Source organism: Heterodontus francisci, chromosome 11 (assembly GCF_036365525.1).
Source record: "Heterodontus francisci isolate sHetFra1 chromosome 11, sHetFra1.hap1, whole genome shotgun sequence".
Lineage (NCBI taxonomy): Eukaryota > Metazoa > Chordata > Chondrichthyes > Heterodontiformes > Heterodontidae > Heterodontus > Heterodontus francisci.
Window position 1 is genome coordinate 103,750,788 of NC_090381.1, and position 16,042 is coordinate 103,766,829.

The 16,042-nt window shown below is 48.7% G+C and overlaps 1 protein-coding gene across 8 annotated transcripts in view; it reads left to right on the top strand.

The window, feature by feature from the left end:
- Positions 1 to 16,042, top strand: part of LOC137375437 (mediator of RNA polymerase II transcription subunit 12-like protein) — a 604,549-nt gene that overhangs the window by 510,087 nt on the left and 78,420 nt on the right. For all 8 annotated transcript variants that reach the window (XM_068042658.1, XM_068042659.1, XM_068042662.1 and 5 more), the window contains 2 exons: positions 2,468 to 2,577; positions 4,461 to 4,596. In XM_068042658.1, the coding sequence (XP_067898759.1) occupies positions 2,468 to 2,577; positions 4,461 to 4,596 (246 nt within the window). The remainder of the gene's footprint in view (positions 1 to 2,467; positions 2,578 to 4,460; positions 4,597 to 16,042) is intronic.

The window sequence follows — 16,042 nt, forward strand, 5'->3', positions numbered from 1 at the left end:
GTGAGATACCTGACTCTGCCAGCAGCCTTGTAAAGGCAATGAAGCAGTGCTGCTGAAGATCTGTCGCGTTGCAAACCATTAGGAAGGCAAATGGTATGTTAGTCTTTATACCAAGCAGGTTGGAGTATAAGAGTCAGGAACTCTTGCTGCAATGATATAGGGCTTTGGTGAGACCACACCTGGAGTACTGTGTAAGTTTTGGTCTCCTTAGAGGGGATGCAATGAAGGTTCACTAGATTGTTCCCTGGGATGAGAGGGTTGTCCTGTAGAATGTGCCAATACTCTCTGGACTTTAGAACAATGAGAGGTGATCGAATTGAAAAATATAAGGACTTGACGAGATTGATGCTGATTAACACTTTCCCCTGGCTGGAGAGTCTAGAACTAGGGCTCATTGTCTCAGGATCAAGGTTTAACCATTTAGGACTGAGATGAGAAATTTCTTCACTCAGAGGGTTGTGAATCTTTGGAACTCTCTACTCCAGAGAAATCTGGATGCTCAGTCGTTGAGTAGATTCAAGACTGAGATTGCTAGATTTTTGGACACAAAAGGAATCCAGGGATATGGGGATAGGGCAGGAAAGTGGACTTGAAGTTGAAGATCGGTCATGATTTTATTGAATGGCACAGCAAACTCGAGGGGCATACGGCCCCCTCCTGCTCCTCTCACATTACTGCTTGTGTTTTTAGTTTGGGGAGGGGGACGAGCACTCTTTTCATCAAGGTGAGATTGTGGTATTAGGCAGAAGCTTCACTGAGTTTTGACGTAATTTTCTTCATTACGTTGGGGGTGAAGGATTGAGTTTTGTGAGTGCCTCCGAGATAGCAGCATCTCCCAAGTGGCCAATACAAATGCTGCCAACTGCGTGCTTTCCTGGGTCTTGGACTCAGTGCACATAGTCTGGTGTCAAAAATCAAATATCACCCACAGTTGTCTATAAGCTCTTGGTCCAGTGCTGTGGGATCAGGCATACAGTAGAAACAGGGCTGAGAGCCCTTCGGTATTACTGAGCTTCTGTAACATAAAGTGAGCTTCATTTAAACACCATAAAACCTACCCTCCGATGACTCCACTCGCTTATTTTTTTTTAAATTTTCTTTCCCAACAACCTTTGAAAAGAAATAGCCAGACCCATTTCCTGAAAATAGTCCCACTTAAGAGGAAGGATTATCTTCATTGAGAGCAAGTGTTTACTTCTTTCTCCCTTCATTATTTCTTTATTGCTGGAGTGAGCAGACTGTTGGCAGCATGCAAACGGCTTGAAAAGCTTGCCAAGTGGCACTAATTTCCCAATCTCTTTCACAGGCCATAAAGGTGGCCTTTGTTAAAAAGGGATTTTTTAAAAAATCACACTGGTGCAGTGGGAAGAATTATTCTGAGTTTGAGGTTGTGACGGGTAGGCAGTGTCTGGCCTGGACATTGGCCGGAATTTTACGCTGGGCGGATGGGAGCCGGACTCCGACGTAAATGTCGGTGCCAAACCCGCTTCCACCCAGCCTGGGGATCTGTCCTGTATTTTACGGATCCCCAGGCTTTAATTGGCTCGAGGCGGGACTTCCACCCACTTGAGGGAGGAGGTCCCGCCTCAGTGAGCTGCCGGCCAATCAGCGGGCCGGCAGCTCTTAGTCTCAGCAGCGCCACCGGGAGCGGTGGCCACTGCTGGGGCTGCAGCCCAACCGACCGAGGAGGATCCAAAGGAGCCGGGACTGAAGGTATGTTTGGGCTGTCTCACCAGGGGAATTGGTTGTGCCCTGGTGAGGCTAGGGTGGTCGTTTGCGGGGAGGGAGGCATCTTGGATCGTGGGATTGGGTTGGGAGGCGGGGGCGGCCCTCAATCGGGCACCCTGTGCCCGATTGACAGGCCCCCACCCCCCCCATGGGGTGCGGAAAGGCCAGCAGCTGTAGCTGGGCGGCCTTTCACGTCCCCGGCACACCCTCTTGCCACAGGTAAAATACCCGTGGAGGTGAGAGAGGGCCCTTAAGTGGCCACTTAAGGGTCTTGATTGATCTTGGGTGGACGGGCCGCTTCTCACACCCCGCCCCCCTCCGTAAACTTGGTCGGAGGCGGACTCGGGCTGTTAGGCCTCCCGGAGCCTGCCACTCAATTTTATGCCGCCCCCACGCCACCATCAGACCCGCTGGGGCGGCGTAAATGTCCGGCCATTGTCTGGCAAAGATGAAAAAGCATTCTATTTTGTAGCACTGATTCAAGTGAACGTGGAAGAGAAACACTTCCCCAAATAGAATATTGTTAGATGGTGAGAGAATTACTAAGTCCTCATTTTGTTCATTCATCATTTTAAAATAATTCCTTACCTCTTTCCATTCCAAAATTAAAATTAGGTTTTACTCATTCTGCCCAGCTAACCCTTCATTTGAGAAAGAATTGACATTCAATGGAATTGATTGTAAATGATGCTTTTCATTCTTTTGGGATAACTGTCCCTGTTTGGATCTGCCTTTCTAGGTTGGTGGGATGTTTGACACTGTCCAGCGCAGTACCCAATGGACCACAGATTGGGCTCTACTGCTTCTTCAGATAATTACCTCAGGAACTGTAGATGTACAGACTAACAAGTAATGTTTTTCTTATTAATCATGTGTCACGTTAACTGTTGGAGAACAATTTGAATAACATATTAGAATTTTATATTTTTTAACTCACTGAGATTGCCTGCTTAGCAGTAATTGATATGAATTCTTGTCGGTCTAAAAGCTTTGTCAAGGGTTGAACATGCTTATGTGTTCACTGTCTCATAACCTGAGCAAAATGGAGGACATGAGACGACTTCACCTGTTATGCCCCATTTATTCAACAACAGGTTCCGACTTAATAACTATTTTTCCCAGTCTTTGGTTCAGGCTTTTTTTTTCGCTTTCAAGATATCACCCTTTCTTTATTCTTCCTCTGCCCCTTCCCCCATTTTTTAAAAAAGCCTCTTGGACCCCATCAGCTTCACTTAGTTGTAAGACATTGCGTAGGATCATTTGAAATTTCATCACAGAAGGAAGCCTTTTGGGCCTTTCTGTCTCCGCTCTACATCAAGCTGTACATCATTTGCTATTTACTGTAATCCCACTTTCCTCCTCTTTACATATACCAGGTTTCAGTAGAGTTTCTGACAACTCTCTGCCTGTAATGAGGGAAAGTTCTGGCATATTAATTTGTCGATGGGACTCTGCTGGCCTGCACCATGCAAGTGAATCCAGAAGCCATTGTTATAGGTTCTGCGGTCTCATGGGAGCCCTTACACTCGCATTTTGCACATTGGGATAGCGGTACATCTTACACCTGTGGGTTTCTGTTTACTGGCGAGAAGGAACAGTGCTGATTCCAAGCATTCTAAAATGTCAGCTGTGGCTCGGTTGGTAGCACTCTTGCTTCTTAGTCATAAGGTTCCAGGTTCAGATCCCACTCTAGGGCTTGAGCACAAAAATCAAGGCTGAAACTCCAGTGCAGTACTGAAGGAGTGCTGCACCGTTGGAGGTGCTGTCTTTCAGATAAGACGTTAAATCAAGGCCCATCTGCCTGATTGGGTGGATGTAAAAGATCCAATGGCACTATTTCGAAGAAGAGCAGGGGAGTTACCCTTGGTGTCCTAGCCAATATTTATATCTCAATCGACATCTGGCCATTATTGCATTGCTGTTTGTGGGAGCTTGCTGTGCACATATTGACTACAATTCAAAAGTACTTCATTGGCTGTCAAGTGCTTTGAGGTGTCTGGTGGTCATGAAAGGCACTATATAAATGCAAGTCTCTCTTTTTAAAACTGAACAGGCTAGAACAGTGACCCAGAGACAAGTGGAACAGCAGGGACGGAGACTAAAGAGCCATAAATCAACCCCAGGCAAAATTATGAAATCACTCTTCGCATATCATTTATTTGAGTGGGGCACCAAAATATCCTAATAATTAAGAGGCACTACCGAATTCACAACATGATTCATTATGGAAATGACTGCCTCGATTTACAGTTCAGTGATAAATCTTTGGCATTGAATTTCTGCTGGGATTCTCCTGACGGTCTGCTGTTACACCAGTGGAAAGGCCACGGGAACACCGGGTAAACAACATCTCTGTGGAGATTTCTGTGGATCTTGCATTGAGGTTGCAGCGGATGTTTGGGAGAATGCCCCCTCCCCCCATCGCCCTGTGGAAATTAAAGCCTTCTAATTTTTCCAGCACCACTGATGACCAAAAATGAAACTTTGGTAGAATTGCAAATGTTGGTTATCTGAATAAAAGTTGTCACTCTTCTCCTTGATCCTGATTGCATTGTGTCGATGGCAGGTAATGAAATCTCTATTGGTTCCAAAGCCTAAGTATTACTCCGTCACGAAGAATGATGCACTTTGTATTTTGTTTAACGCTGTGCAGAATCACCAATTATTGTTGTGGGTGCAGTCCAGTTATAATTGGACATGGTGTAATTGACTTTTCTCTTTGCCTTCCCCAGTGAACTCTTCACCACTGTGCTAGACATGCTCGGGGTTTTAATCAATGGAACCCTGGCATCAGATCTATCCAGTGCCTCCCAAGGAGGATCAGAAGAAAACAAACGGGCCTACATGAACTTAGTGAAGAAATTAAAGGTGAGTCAATCATGTCATTCTTAATCCAAAGGTAAATACTGTGGATGCTGGAAATCTGAAATAAAAACAGAAAATGCTGAAATATGCAGCAGGTCTGGCAGCATCTGTGGAGGGAGAGAAACAGAGTTGATGCTTCAGGCTGATGACCTTTCATCAGAACTCCTGAGTTCTAGTGTAATTCTTATCCAGGCAATGACCATCTCCAACAAGAGAGAATCTAACCATCTCCCCTTGACATTCAACAGCATTACCATCACTGCATCCCCCACTATCAACATCCTAGGGGCTACCATTGACCGGAAACTGAACTGGAGTAGCCATATAAATACCATGGCTACAAGAGCAGGTCAGAGGCTAGGAATCCTGAGGCGAGTAACTCACCTCCTGACTCCCCAAAGCCTGTCCAACATCTACAAGGCACAAGTCAGGAGTGTGATGGAATACTCTCCACTTGCCTGGATGGGTGCAGCTCCAACAACACTCAAGAAGCTCGACACCATCCAGGACAAAGCAGCCTGCTTGATTGGCACCCCATCTACAAACATTCACTCCCTCCACCACCGACGCACAGTGGCAGCAGTGTGTACCATCTACAAGATGCACTGCAGCAATGCACCAAGACTCCTTAGACAGCACCTTCCAACCCCGCGACTTCTACCAGCTAGAAGGACAAGGGCAGCAAATGCATGGGAACACCACCACCTGCAAGTTCCCCTCCAAGTCACACACCATCCTGACTTGGAACTATATCGCTGTTCCTTCACTGTCGCTGGGTCAAAATCCTGGAACTCCCTTCCTAACAGCACTGTGGGTATACCAACCCCACATGGACTGCAGCGGTTCAAGAAGGCAGCACACCACCAACTTCTCAAGGGCAATTAGGGATGGGCAATAAATGCTGGCCTGGCCAGCGACGCCCACATCCCATGAATGAATAAAAAAAAAAAATTTGAGGTAGCTCATTTCAAATACTTGTTTCATCCTGGTGACTTTTCACTGCATTATTTGGTATTTAATTTTGCGTACTTTTATAGTATAGTAACTGTTTCCCCCCCTTCCCCCACCCCACCTATCCCCAGCTCCACTGTTCCTTTGCTGTTGACAGTAGTTCGACCACTGTGCTATTTAAAAAAGGCAGGAACTTTATGCCATAGACTCCATGACATAGTATTCTGCTGCTAAGGCGGCCGTTCCCTTCAAGGCCTCACAGTCTAATTGCTGGAAGTCCTTGGGTCAATCGGATACTAATTGCAGTTGATGAGGGAGGTTTGTAGACTGGCAGCTGCTTGTGCATTTGCAGCTCCCAAGTCAGGAGGTACCAGCATGAAATGGCTGCGTTTAAGTGCTGCTCTGCCATATACATAAATGATATTTCTAATCAATAAATATAGCAGTTTCAGACTTACTCAGCCTGGATGCCAGTACAATTGTCTGCTGCACACTTTTATTTTGTACTTCGTTGGCAGAGGCACTCCTCCCGCTGGTAAGATCCCAGCGGCAGCATGAAGAGGCCCTTAATTAGCTGGTAATAGAGCACTTAAAGGCCTCAATTGACCTCTAGGCGGGAAGCCCGTCATCAGCCTACCCACCCCCGGGGAGATCGCTTAGCGTGGGGCAGCGACAAGCCCTCGGACACCCTGCCACCCGACACAATTCTATGGGCCCCCCTAGCTCAGACCCAGCCTCAAGGCGGCCCATAAAATCCAGCCCAGAGTCTCTGGGGTTAACGGAATTGTCCCATTACCATCCTGGATGTGATTACTCCACAGATCAGGCATTGAAGCTGGGCTCACTGTTCAGGACTGCAATGGTGGGGTGGTGCATTTATCTAGCCAGCTATTAGGTGAACCTGCTTTGTGCCACATCCATGCCACTTTGCCAAGAAGGTCGCCCAAAATCCACAGAACAAAGCCGTTGGTTCCTTTTGGTTTTTGACTGCATAGTGCTCATGAGACATCCAGGATTGGGGTTTGCAGGTGGAGTCGAGGTGCATCATGTTCTGATGTATACAATGCTGTTTTTGCTAACCAAGCAATGCCTCAAGCTGGGGTTGGTGGTATGAGCACACCCAGGTCACACTTACTGAACCTTCTCCCTTCCTCAAACTCAAAGCACCGCTATGCATGCATAAGAATATGTGTAAGAGACAGTTCATGCAGCAATGCTTGCTGTCCAAGGGCAGTGCAGCACTCGAAATCTGATAAGCTGAGATGGTCTGATACTTCACCAACAGAGCATTGGTCCTTCAGTATGAGGAGATGACATTAATGCTGTGAGTCAACTGGAAGTATAGGCTATCAAAGCTCAATTTACTCTGTCAGTCAAGAACTATATAGAAATCTTGTAGTTCTCTGGAATTGCTCAGAAAGCAAATTACAAATTGGCAAGCCAACTAAGTACAATATAAAAGAGCATGCAGCAGACAATTGTACTGGCATCCATTCTATGCACTGGATAAGTCTGAAACTGCTACATTTATTGATTATAAATATCATTTATGTATCTGGCAGAGCAGCACTTAAACGCAGCCGTTTCATGCTGGTACCTCCTGACGTGGGAGCTGCAAATGCACAAGCAGCTGCCAGTCTACAAACTTCCCTCATCAACTGCAATTAGCATCCGATTGACCCAAGGACTTCCAGCAATTAGACTGTGAGGCCTTGAAGGGAACAGCCACCGTAGCAGCAGAATACTATGTCATGGAAAGTCCATGAAGTTCCTGCCCTTTTAAATAGCACATCGGTCGACTTACTGTAAGCACCACCAAAGGAGCAGTGGAGGTGGGGGGAAAACAGTTACTATATTAGGAAAAAAAAAGCAAAATACTGCGGATGCTGGAAATCTGAAATAAAAACAAGAAATGCTGGAACCACTCAGCAGGTCTGGCAGCATCTGTGGAAAGGGAAGCAGAGTTAACGTTTCGGGTCAGTGACCCTTCTTCGGAATGTTCCTGATTGTGTCCTTCCCTCAGGGAAGTGTTTAATCTCCCATAGCAATGTCTCCGTTGTCATGTCAGGGAACCCAAAATTGGAAACTCATGGCCTTCCCTGTGACATCACAGCCACTCAATGCTGTTTTTTTTTCACCTTTTAACCTCAAAGCACTGTTGTTGAGGTGGAAGTTTAATGCAGAGGGGATTATAACATGTCCTTGAACATGTATGACAAGGCATGTTGGTGCCCCAGTGTACTGCTGTAGCCTTTGGGGTGTGTTGTGAGAAAGAGGGAGTGTCTGTGTATGAGAAAGAGGGAGTGTCTGTGTATGAGAAAGAGGGAGTGTCTGTGTGCGTGAGAGAGAGGGAGTGTCTGTGTGCGTGAGAGAGAGGGAGTGTCTGTGTGTGTGAGAGAGAGGGAGTGTATGTGTGTATGAGAGAGAGGGAGTGTCTGTGTGCGTGAGAGAGAGGGAGTGTATGTGTGTATGAGAGAGAGGGAGTGCAAGAGATGGAGTCTCTGTGTGTGTGTATGAGAGAGGAGCTGTATGTGTGTGTGTGCATGAGAGAGGGGCTGTGTGTGCGTGAGAGGGGCTGTGTGTGCGTGAGAGAGGGGCAGTGTGTGCGTGAGAGAGGGGCAGTGTGTGCGTGAGAGAGGGGCTGTGTGTGTGTGAGAGAGGGGCTGTGTGTGTGTGTGTGAGAGAGGGGCTGTGTGTGTGTGTGAGAGAGAGGGGCTGTGTGTGTGTGTGAGAGAGGGGCTGTGTGTGTGTGTGAGAGAGGGGCTGTGTGTGTGTGTGAGAGAGGGGCTGTGTGTGTGTGTGAGAGAGAGGGGCTGTGTGTGTGTGTGTGAGAGAGGGGCTGTGTGTGTGTGTGTGAGAGAGGGGCTGTGTGTGTGTGTGTATGAGAGAGGGGCTGTGTGTGTGTGTGTGTGTATGAGAGAGGGGCTGTGTGTGTGTGTGTGTATGAGAGAGGGGCTGTGTGTGTGTGTGTGTGTATGAGAGAGGGGCTGTGTGTGTGTGTGTATGAGAGAGGGGCTGTGTGTGTGTGTGTGTGTGTATGAGAGAGGGGCTGTGTGTGTGTGTGTGAGAGAGGGGCTGTGTGTGTGTGTGAGAGAGGGGCTGTGTGTGTGTGTGTATGAGAGGGGCTGTGTGTGTGTGTGTATGAGAGGGGCTGTGTGTGTGTGTGTGTATGAGAGGGGCTGTGTGTGTGTGAGAGAAGGGCTGTGTGTGTGTGAGAGAGAAGGGCTGTGTGTGTGTGAGAGAGAGGGGCTGTGTGTGTGTGAGAGAGAGGGGCTGTGTGTGTGTGTGAGAGAGAGAGGGGTTGTGTGTGTGTGAGAGAGAGAGGGGCTGTGTGTGTGTGAGAGAGAGAGGGGCTGTGTGTGTGTGTGTATGAGGGAAGGGCTGTATGTGTGTGTGTGTATGAGGGAAGGGCTGTGTGTGTGTGTGTGTATGAGGGAGGGGCTGTGTGTGTGTGTGTATGACGGAAGGGCTGTATGTGTGTGTGTGTGTGAGGGAGGGGCTGTGTGTGTGAGAGAGGGGCTGTGTGTGTGTGTGTGTGTGAGAGAGGGGCTGTGTGTGTGTATGAGGGAGGGGCTGTGTGTGTGTGTGTGTGTGTGTATGAGGGAAGGGCTGTGTGTGTGTGTGTGTGAGGGAGGGGCTGTGTGTGTGTGTGAGGGAGGGGCTGTGTGTGTGTGTGAGGGAGGGGCTGTGTGTGTGTGTGTATGAGAGAGGGGCTGTGTGTGTGTGTGTATGAGAGAGGGGCTGTGTGTGTGTGTGTGTGTGTGTGTATGAGAGAGGGGCTGTGTGTGTGTGTGTGTGTGTATGAGGGAGGGGCTGTGTGTGTGTGTGTATGAGGGAGGGGCTGTGTGTGTGTGTGTGTGAGGGGGGGGCTGTGTGTGTGTGTGAGGGGGGGGCTGTGTGTGTGTGTGAGGGGGGGGCTGTGTGTGTGTGTGAGGGGGGGGCTGTGTGTGTGTGTGAGGGGGGGGCTGTGTGTGTGTGTGAGGGGGGGGCTGTGTGTGTGTGTGAGGGGGGGGCTGTGTGTGTGTGTGAGGGGGGGGCTGTGTGTGTGTGTGAGGGGGGGGCTGTGTGTGTGTGTGAGAGGGGGGCTGTGTGTGTGTGTGAGAGAGGGGCTGTGTGTGTGTGTGTGTGTATGAGGGAGGGGCTGTGTGTGTGTGTGTGTATGAGGGAGGGGCTGTGTGTGTGTGTGTGTATGAGGGAGGGGCTGTATGTGTGTGTGTGTATGAGGGAGGGGCTGTATGTGTGTGTGTGTATGAGGGAAGGGCTGTGTGTGTGTGTGAGGGGGGGGCTGTGTGTGTGTGTGTGAGAGAGGGGCTGTGTGTGTGTGTGTGTGTGTATGAGGGAGGGGCTGTGTGTGTGTGTGTGTATGAGGGAGGGGCTGTATGTGTGTGTGTGTATGAGGGAAGGGCTGTGTGTGTGTGTGAGAGGGGGGCTGTGTGTGTGTGTGAGGGGGGGGCTGTGTGTGTGTGTGAGAGAGGGGCTGTGTGTGTGTGTGTGTGTATGAGGGAGGGGCTGTGTGTGTGTGTGTGTGTATGAGGGAGGGGCTGTATGTGTGTGTGTGTATGAGGGAAGGGCTGTGTGTGTGTGTGAGAGGGGGGCTGTGTGTGTGTGTGAGAGGGGGGCTGTGTGTGTGTGTGAGAGGGGGGCTGTGTGTGTGTGTGAGAGGGGGGCTGTGTGTGGGTGTGTGAGAGGGGGGCTGTGTGTGTGTGTGTGAGAGGGGGGCTGTGTGTGTGTGTGAGAGGGGGGCTGTGTGTGTGTGTGAGAGGGGGGCTGTGTGTGTATGTGAGAGGGGGGCTGTGTGTGTGTATGAGGGAGGGGCTGTGTGTGTGTGTGTATGAGGGAGGGGCTGTATGTGTGTGTGTGTATGAGGGAGGGGCTGTGTGTGTGTGTGTGTATGAGGGAAGGGCTGTGTGTGTGTGTGAGAGGGGGGCTGTGTGTGTGTGTGAGAGAGGGGCTGTGTGTGTGTGTGAGAGAGGGGCTCTGTGTGTGTGTGAGAGAGGGGCTCTGTGTGTGTGTGAGAGAGGGGCTGTGTGTGTGTGTGAGAGAGGGGCTGTGTGTGTGTGTGAGAGAGGGGCTGTGTGTGTGTGTGAGAGGGGGGCTGTGTGTGTGTGAGAGAGAGGGGCTGTGTGTGTGTGAGAGAGAGGGGCTGTGTGTGTGTGTGAGAGAGGGGCTGTGTGTGTGTGTGAGAGAGGGGCTGTGTGTGTGTGAGAGAGAGGGGCTGTGTCTGTGTGTGAGAGAGGGGCTGTGTGTGTGTGTGAGAGAGGGGCTCTGTGTGTGTGTGAGAGAGGGGCTGTGTGTGTGTGTGAGAGAGGGGCTGTGTGTGTGTGTGAGAGAGGGGCTGTGTGTGTGTGTGAGAGAGGGGCTGTGTGTGTGTGTGTGTATGAGAGAGGGGCTGTGTGTGTGTGTGTATGAGAGAGGGGCTGTGTGTGTGTGTGTATGAGAGAGGGGCTGTGTGTGTGTGTGTATGAGAGAGGGGCTGTGTGTGTGTGTGTATGAGAGAGGGGCTGTGTGTGTGTGTGTGTACGAGGGAAGGGCTGTATGTGTGTGTGTGTACGAGGGAGGGGCTGTATGTGTGTGTGTGTACGAGGGAGGGGCTGTGTGTGTGTGAGAGAGGGGCTGTGTGTGTGTGTGTGTATGAGGGAAGGGCTGTGTGTGTGTATGAGGGAAGGGCTGTGTGTGTGTGTTTGTGTATGAGAGAGGGGCTGTGTGTGTGTGTGTGTGTATGAGAGAGGGGCTGTGTGTGTGTGTGTGTGTGTATGAGAGAGGGGCTGTGTGTGTGTGTGTGTGTATGAGAGAGAGGCTGTGTGTGTGTGTGTGTGTGTACGAGGGAAGGGCTGTATGTGTGTGTGTGTACGAGGGAAGGGCTGTGTGTGTGTGTGTACGAGGGAGGGGCTGTCTGTGTGTGTATGAGAGAGGGGCTGTATGTGTGTGTGTGTACGAGGGAAGGGCTGTGTGTGTGTGTGTGTGTACGAGGGAGGGGCTGTCTGTGTGTGTATGAGAGAGGGGCTGTATGTGTATGAGAGAGGGGGGTGTCTGTGCATGTGTGAGAGAGGAAGTGTGTGAGGTCATCTACCTTAAACATTGGGCTGATTTTACCAGCCCTATGGGGATGGGTTGGGAGGCAGGCAAGATGGCGCGCGTAGGCAGTGGGTGGAGTGCCCATCATCTTGCTACCGCCATGCAATCTTGTCAGCAACAGGAAAGGTGGCCAACGGCCTCCCTGCCCAGACCCCAATTGAACCACTTAAGTGAGCAATTAAACAATTATTGCATTTAACCAGCATCGGGAGGGACCCTCTGCCACATGGGGAGATGGCCATGTAAACTCTGGCATCCTCCCGACGGGCTCGGGGTGGGGGGGCTCCTTTGTTTGGGCACTTTTTGACCCATGGTTGGTCCCGCCCGTGGCAATGGCCTAATAAATGGCTGCCACTGACAAGATGCGGCCCCGGGTCCTGCTGACTGCCGAAGCACGATTCACGCCCCCCCACCTCCCCAATCCTTTGGGCCTGGCCCCCTACCACCAGCACTAAATCCAACCCACTAACTGTGTTTCCCTCTCCACTGATGCTGTCTGACCTGCTGAGTTGTTTCAGTGTTTTCTGTTTTTATTTCAGATTTTCAGCATCCGCAATTTTTTAGTTTTGTATCGACTTTTGAAATTTATTACAGGCAAGAATTGACCATAACAAGAATAAGTGATCAATATACACGTATGTCAAAGTAGTTAAAGATGAAATTCAGAGAGGTCTAAAGTTTAAAACATGTCAGAGTGCTGCATTGCAGTAATCACTAATCGACAAAACAGCAGAATGCAAGTTAGAGGAAGTCGTGTCAAATTGTTTCGTGTCTTAGTCAGACTATATATGAGTCCTGTATGTGGCCAGTTCTTGTCACCAGGATTGGAGTGCTGGAGGCAGTGCAGAGAAGGTTGATCCCTTGTGGTAGAGGTCTGAGGAAAGGCTGGAAAAACTTGTTCTTTTCAGCCTTTAAAGGAAGCGACTCTTAGGTAATCTTCTATAAGGTGGGAAATGACACTGGGGAGAATTTTATGCTCTTCCCCCACAGCAGGTTTGGAGGCGGGAACACCCCTGCCACCATCCCACCTCCGCCAAAATTTAGTCCGGGATGGAAGACCTGTGAATGGCCTTGTTGCGCTGCTGCCAATTGAGGTCCATAACTGGGAAATTAACCCCCAATTAAGGGCCTTTTCCTCCCCGCTGCCACCATTAGCTTCACAGCGGGCAGCCCTGTTGCCGCATGGGAAGCACCACAGTAAAAACATGCGGGTTGCTTGCTGGCTCTGGGGAGGGGTGGTGGGGGGTGGGGGGGGCAGTCAGTGCCTGAACGAGGGACACGGCATCGGGACGGGGGGGGGGGACCCACTGACAGCCACCCTCCTGCCCTTGCTACTGACCCCCCCTACACCCCTCTCCCCCATGACCTCCACCCCGCGAGACCCCTCCTGCACTAACGTACCTGTGGCCTGGGTCCAGTGACACTTCTCCATCTGCGGTAGGAGCTCCTCCAGCAGCAGCCACTGCCTCCACGGTGGCGCTTCTCAGTGGAAGAGCTGCCGGCCTCCGATTGGCCGACAGCTCTTCAAGGGCAGGACTTCCGGTGATGGGGTCCTTGATTGTGGAAGGTCCACTGCCATCAACTTAACTGCCTGATTGGCACTCGATTTGGCGGGCCTTCAAAGAAGAGGCGAAGCGGGGTTCTCAGCATCGCTTTTCCGCACGCCGAGACCCCCACGCCAGCATAAAATCCCAGCCACTGAATATGATAGTAAAATGTAGAGGATCGATATACACAGAATCTTGCTACGAAGTACATTAAGAGTCGACAAGGGTTCAATCAAGTAAAAATCAGATTTAGGAGCAATACTAATACAAAAAGTGATCAATAGATGGCACAGTGGAAGTAAAAACCCTGGAAGTATTTATGGAAAAACAAGATGTTTCAATGGACAGAGTATGAAGGCTTTCTGGATGGTTGCACTGAGATGAATCTAATAGCTTGTGAGCATTTGATGCATAAACTGAGGGACCATTTAGAGAGGGGAAGAATGCAAAGTTATACAGATGCTGGAAATCTGAAAAAAAAACAAATACTGGAAACACTCGAGTTCAGATAGTCCCTGTGAAGAGAGAAACGTAGGGTTAATATTCCAGGTCAATGGCCTATCATCAGATCATTGAAAGGTTAACCCTACAATTCCCTCTTTACATATGCTGCCTGACCTGCTGAGTAGTCCCAGCATTTTCCTTGCTTTTATTTGGAGAGGAAATTAGTTAATGCTTTTAGGTTTTTGAGTTGGGATACGTACATCCGTAAACAGATTTTATGATGAGGTACAGACACATACTTATCACATTACAATTTTATAAGTGCTTTATCTCTGGCTGGCTTTGAGGATTTAAAATCTTATGTACATGTTAACTGTGTTGAACACATCTATTGACTTTGCTGTAATAAATTCCATCAGCATGTAGCCTCAGCAAAATGTGCCACCAGTTAAATCTATCCTAGAACTTTGTCCTTTGACTTCTAAAACCAGAGTTCGAATCCAACACAAATAGATTCAGTACAAAGCCTCCTATTTCGAACAGCTGTTAATATGCTGAGTGAAATGTATTTGGCCAGTTTCAGTCTAGTTCCCAGTAAGTACAGAACATTCCTCAAAATTGGCCCAAAAAGTACTACACTGGCCAAATTAGAGATAGGAATATTAAGAAAACTATTGCACAGTGCTTACAGATTCCATTATTGGACTGCCCCAGGGTACCTGATCTCAGTGTAGCTATATGAGCATCAATTGTCTGCTTATGCTCCTTGCAGATGTCTGTCTGGCTACAAGACCACGTGTGCGCTCCAGTAATTTCTAATGCGGCTTCATGAACTTTTAACTTTTTTATTCAGTTGAAAATTTCACACAGTTGAGTAATGGAAATGTGACATTTTGAACTGAAATTACCCATTGCTGTTTTTGCCATAACATGCTGTTTTCTAGCTGAGGGGGCGTGCAGTGACTTGCTGCTAGACAGCTTCCAATGCCTTCTCTGGGACGGGGTTCTTGGTGTGTGATCTGAGCTGCCGTCCCTATTCTCCACTTGATGCCTTCTGACTTGCTCGTTGAGCCCTGAGAATACACGGTTTACAAAATTGTGGGTGTGCAGTTATTGGTCCTGTTCTGTCCTACATGTTCTAGTGCACTGCTTCAAGTTAGTGTTTTATCAGAGCTTCTCTGTGATGCATAGTGAGAGAAAGACTCCTTTTTGTTTAAGTGGTTTACAAAAATGTTTTGTGCAGATCAAGGGTCACGAATGATAAGGTGCATTTTACCAAAGATACAATTCTGAAGGATATTATCATTTCAACAACAGTGGTCCTTTCATTCCTATCACTTTGTTAGCAGCGATGGCTATCTTTCATCCCACCTGTAGGGCAGGTTCACTTCTGCCTGAGAGCACTGCTATTCATTGCTCATATCTGCTCCTGGGCTGAAGGGAGCCAGGATTGAACAGTGAGAAGGAAAAGAGCAGTGCAGACAGGAGGAAGATTGACAAACAGGTCTGTACTCCAACCATCCAATGTCCCAAAGCCTTCTGTGGATCATATAAAAAATAGTTCAGGGACCAAGGTGCATTATTTGAGGGCCATAGCTATAGGATTGTCATTGCACAAATAAACTGTATTCATTGGTGTCAGTCGCTCCTGAGCAGTCTGAGAATCTTTTATGGGAATTGACTCACTCTGCCCTGCATCTATTTACTTGCTTGATGACAATAACCTAGGGGCTTTACCATCATACTCCCCTGTGATCTGGATTCATGTCTTTTGCATGTGTACTGCTTCATGAGGGTGGTAGGTGGAAATGTGGAGTAATCGGTTCAGCCATGAACTTGCTGAATGGCGGAGCAAGCTCGAAGGGCCAATTGGCTTACTCCTGCTCCTAATTCATATGTTCATTCTCTCCAAAGGCAGACCAAGAAAACTCTAGCATAAGGCCTGATATGAATCGATAAATAGCTTTATTTGATAATGTGAACGTATAGGGAAACAGTTATAATTAACTCATTTATTCCAACCCACTTCCAGTACATAAATCAGTTAATGAATGCGCCACACAGTTCTACGTTGGTAGATTATCTTACTTGTGTTCTCAAAATTATCTCATTTCCTAACAATTACTGGCATTCAGAATCCAAACCCCTGGATCTTCCCAGGGCAGAGCCTTCTCTCCCTAACACCTTCTGTTTTCCAGCCAGCCTGCTCCCAATACTAGCTTTCAGTCCAACTGACCACCTCTCCCAACCAAAAATAGAACCGCCAGCCTAACTTGACAGTGATGTCTGCTAAACTCACACGATGAGAGCTGTTACAGCAGTAAAGAATGCAATTGATTACTAGAACGTTAAAACTTTCCTTCATTGTCTTCAGCTTGCTGGTTTCAGATGCCATGTGCGAATCCTAATTTTTATCTCCTAGTCCCACTGTC